Raw genomic sequence first — 4369 nt, 5'->3', positions numbered from 1 at the left:
ACAGTATTAATAAAGGGATTCACCGCCTCGTTAGGAAAAAAAAAAAAAAAAAAAAAAAAAAAAAAAAAAAAAAGAAGAGGCGAGGAGGGGAGGGAGAGGGGAGGAGGCAGGCAGGAAACTTCTGTGTGTTATTTACATTGGGAAAGGGGGGAAGGAAGGGTGTTTGTGCCTCTGCCAGTGAATGAATGAGAAAGAGGAAGGGAGGGAGGGAGAGACACACACACAGAGCACTGAAAGGAGGCTCTGTCCCCTAAACCCAAGTAACCCGTTTGCAAGAATTGGATGCTGGAAAAATGGTAAGGACCCGGAGTTGAAAACATTTTCACTTTAATACTGAAAAAATATGCCATTATAAAATCCTCGAATAGAATTAGTAAGTTTCACTTGCTTCCTCAGTTCTGTTTTCCTCAAGTTATAGTAAGATTTACAACAGCACAGAATTTTCTACCATTAAACTTTGCAGCCTAAGCGCTAGAGTGACATTAATTGGTCATGCTTAACTGCCTTGGATTTTTCTTTTGTATGTTTACACTGTTACCATAATAGAAATCAAGGGTACTAATTTTTTACATTCAGATGGAAAGGCAATACTGATTATGTATATTGAAAAAGAAGAGAGAGAAAACAAAACCAAAGCCTACCCTCCCCACCTCCCCTGAAGAAATTAAACACAACCCATTATCAACAAAGCAAATCTCTCCCAGCAAAGTAATTCCCACCTAGACATAAAAATAAAAATTTAAAAAAATCCAATGAGAATATTCATGCAACTATGTCTTAAATAAAATCTTTACAATTTTTTTCCACAGTAAAAGTACGATCTCTACTGCCTATTGATCACACAAAAAAAAAAAAAAAAAAACTGGCGAAATGGCACTTTTTATTATACTGTATTTTGTATATAGAAGGTTTGATACGAAGGGACTTATCAGGTAAGAGGGATGATGGTGTGAACTAGACGCTGCTTCCAGTCGGGGGCTGGAGCGTCCCTGGGGTGCGTTGTATCCATGCGAGCCATGCAGCACTTTTTTTTTTTTTTTTTTCTGTCCATTTGTCTGTTTGTTTCGGAGTCGGAGTCATTTATTTACATTACATTCATGCCTTCGTGCAACTTTCCACTCCTGCTTTGCCGTCAGGAGGAGGCCAACACCAGTCCTCTGCTCCCCTCATTTTCCCGGCCTCTTGGAAAGGGGTCGGTCCACAAGGGAAGAGGGCAAAAGAGCAAATCAAACCCCAACACAATTGAACAAAAGCCCAACAAAACCAGGAGCCGTGTGTCGCCCTGCCGGAGCCGAAGGGAGCTGTTCCTCGTCTGTCTGTCGCTGCTCCGGCCGCGCACGGGCGGGGGATGCGCGCACCGCGCCGGGCTGCGCAGCGCTGCGGGGATGCGCTCCGGCGCCGGGCTCCCCCCGCCGCCCACCGGGCCTCGGCGCTTGCTATCGGGGTCGTGAGGAAGGGCGTGCGGGTGTCTGTGTGTTTCGCTTCTCACAAAAGGTAGCAGCGGAGGTGCGGAGCTGTCCCCGGCCGGCGCATGAAGGGCCGGTCCCGGGGGGCGGCCGCCCCCGCCCCGCCCGCCGCCTCAGTCCGACAGGGAGTGGGAGCCGCAGTCGTACACCCTGTGGGCCCCGTCGGCGCTGTAGGGCCCGTTGTGCCAGTAGGACGAGTCGCAGACCGTCTGCAAGGAGTTGATTTCAGATGCAGAGGAGTTGGCGTCCCTCCTCTTGGAGCGCTTTCTGTTCCTCAGGATGAAAACCAGCATGCCAACCACTGTGAAGGCAGAGGTCACAAAAACCAGCAGAAGCCCTGGCACTAGCACCGAAATAGAGACCCGGCTGGTCTCCAAGTAGGAGTTGGAGTGAGTACCTGTCTCTGTCAACCCGGTGCTGTTTTTGTTAGTAGAAGTTAATGTGGGAGAGATTTTTAACTGAGGGCAAATCACATCGTTGGAGAGAGACTCGAAATCCTCCTTGAAGAAATCTTCAGGGGACTCACACCTCAGGTCACTCATAATCACCTTGGGGCGCAGCATCTCTGCCCACTGTTTGAAAGGCACGATAGGGCAAGTACAGTCCCATGGGTTGCCGTGCAGGTCGATCTGGGTGATGGAGGTGAGCTGGTCCAGCACCCCCGCCACCGGGAGGTACATGAAATAATTGTTGTGTATGCTCAGCTTGGAAAGCGAGACCCCGGCGAACACGTCTACTGGGAGAGACCTCAGCAGGTTGTTGTTGAGGATGAGGACTCTCAGTTTGGGCATCGCATTGAAGGTGCCAGGCATGATCATCTGGATCCCATTAAACTCCACGTTCAGGTACTCCAGGTTTTGCAGCCCAGCGAATTTCTCTCGGGACAGGGTGTCTAAGTAATTGCTATCCATGTAGAGCCATCGGAGATCAAAGAGGTTCTTGAAGGTGTTGTTCTCAACGGTGGCAATGTTGTTGTTGCCCAGATCGAGTAAATTAAGTTTTCGGTAATCCAGAAAGTGGGATTTCCTGATGGTGTGTATTTTGTTGTCTCTCAGAAACAGCTCCTGCACGTTGGAGGGCTTGGGCTTCAAATCCACCAAGCTGCTCACATTCCTATCATTGCAATTAACCTTTAAACCTGAGCCAGGGATCTGATCACAGCTGCAGATGTGCGGGCAGGAAAAGGTGGCTGGTAGTTTGCTCTTCACACTCACTGTCGACACGGCAGCAGTGGGTTTGGTCTTGATTTGCCAGTTGACAGGAATCTTTGTACCTCCGTTTGGAGCAGATCCTGGCGTGGCAGGGTCTTCTTTGCCATGTATTTTAAAGGGGGTTGGAATGGGACCAGGATCGCAGGTTTCTTCTTCGGCAGGGGGAGCAGCTAGGCTGGAATCTACTCTGTTCTTTTTACACAGCTCCTGCTCTGTGGTCTCATTTAAATCTTTGCCCTGCAACCTAGTGGGAGCTTCACAAATCACTCTGCCGATCAAAGCGTTTTTAGGTATGTTTTCCAGCCATTCTTTCAACGACAGCAGATCGCAAGTGCAGTCCCAGGGGTTATCCTCTAGCAGGATTTCAGCAATGCCTGGGATCTGCTCCAGGACCTCCTCATAAGGCAAGGTTTTAAGACGGTTTCCCCGGAGGTCGAGGTGGGTGATCGGCACATACTGAAACACGTTGGGGGGCAAGGTGCTGATGAGATTGTCATTTAAAATCAGCACCTCTAGCTTGTTTAAGTCCCTAAATGCTCCCGGGTCAATATCCCGCAACAGATTAAAATCTGCCTGGAGGTATTCCAGATCGTCCAGCCCCAGGAAAGTCTGCTTCCTGAACGATTTGATCTTGTTGTTGTTTATGTGCAAGCGTTTCACCAGCTGCAGCCCAAGGAAAGCCCCAGGAACAATCTCATGCAAACCGTTGTTTTCCATGTGCAAACTGACCGCATTGTAAAAGTTAGCAAACTCATTAGGGAAAAGTCGAGTCAGGGAATTGCCATGCAGGAATAAATGGTAAAATTGGGAAGTTGGGGCGGTGAAATGTTGCAGGCTGGTAAATCCCTTTTTCTCACAGTCTACGTGCAAATCCCCTTCTACCTCGTTGCAGGCACAGATCTTCTCTTTGCAAACGTCCCCTGTAACGTTTCCAGCAGCAAAACAAAGAGACGTCTCCAGCAACAGAATCCAAAGCAGCATTTTTAAACCGAGCAATTCATTCCCGATCTCATCACAAAGTAACAGCAACCATCGTCCTCACAGGGAAAGCAATTCCAGTTCATTCAATACATTAAATGTCCGAACCACCAGCGAAGGGGGAGGAAAAAAAAATGTGTGTGGGGGAGCAGGGAGGGTCGGCGGAGGGGTGGGGGGGGGGATGCTTTCTTTTCTCCTCTCTCCCCCCCACGCACAACTGCAACAGCCCAGATTCCAGTCAGTAATTATATCCACAAACTATCCAGGCACGTACCGCAAGGCAGGCGAAAAAAAAAAAAAAAAAAAAAAAAGTAGAAGGAAAAAAAATTCCCCCTCCTCGCTCTCCCTCCCTGCCGCCTGCCGGGCAGCTAAGCGGAGGTCTGCCGGCCGGGCTGGCTCACCGGCGCGGTGCTGCTGGCCCCCGGCCGCCGCTGCATGCTAGGGAGGCGCGGCGGGCGCGCGGCGCTGGCCGCGGAGGCTGCGCGGTGGCGGCTCCGCGCGCACTGACCTTGCCGCGCGGCGGCGGAGCCGCGCTCCTCGCCCGCCGCCCGCCGGGCGCTGTCCAGCGCCGCGGTGCTGAAAGCGCCCGCCCCAGCCTAGGCGCTGCCCGCCGAGCCGCCGGCGCCGCGCCGCGCCTGCCCCCGCTGCTGCGGAGCGCGGCTGCCCATGCCCGCCGGCCGCCGGAGCTGCCGCGGGGCCCGGGCCGGGGCCGCC

General features: G+C 51.7%; 1 protein-coding gene across 1 annotated transcript; it reads right to left on the bottom strand.

The window, feature by feature from the left end:
• Positions 1–310: 310 nt before the first annotated feature.
• On the bottom strand, positions 311–4092 carry SLITRK1 (SLIT and NTRK like family member 1). Its single transcript, XM_058019202.1, has one exon. The coding sequence runs from the start codon at positions 3656–3658 to the stop codon at positions 1580–1582; it is 2079 nt and encodes a 692-aa protein (XP_057875185.1). The 5' UTR covers positions 3659–4092; the 3' UTR covers positions 311–1579.
• Positions 4093–4369: the final 277 nt, after the last annotated feature.

Source organism: Melospiza georgiana, chromosome 2 (genome assembly GCF_028018845.1).
Source record: "Melospiza georgiana isolate bMelGeo1 chromosome 2, bMelGeo1.pri, whole genome shotgun sequence".
NCBI lineage: Eukaryota > Metazoa > Chordata > Aves > Passeriformes > Passerellidae > Melospiza > Melospiza georgiana.
This window is presented reverse-complemented; position numbering and strand designations above follow the sequence as displayed.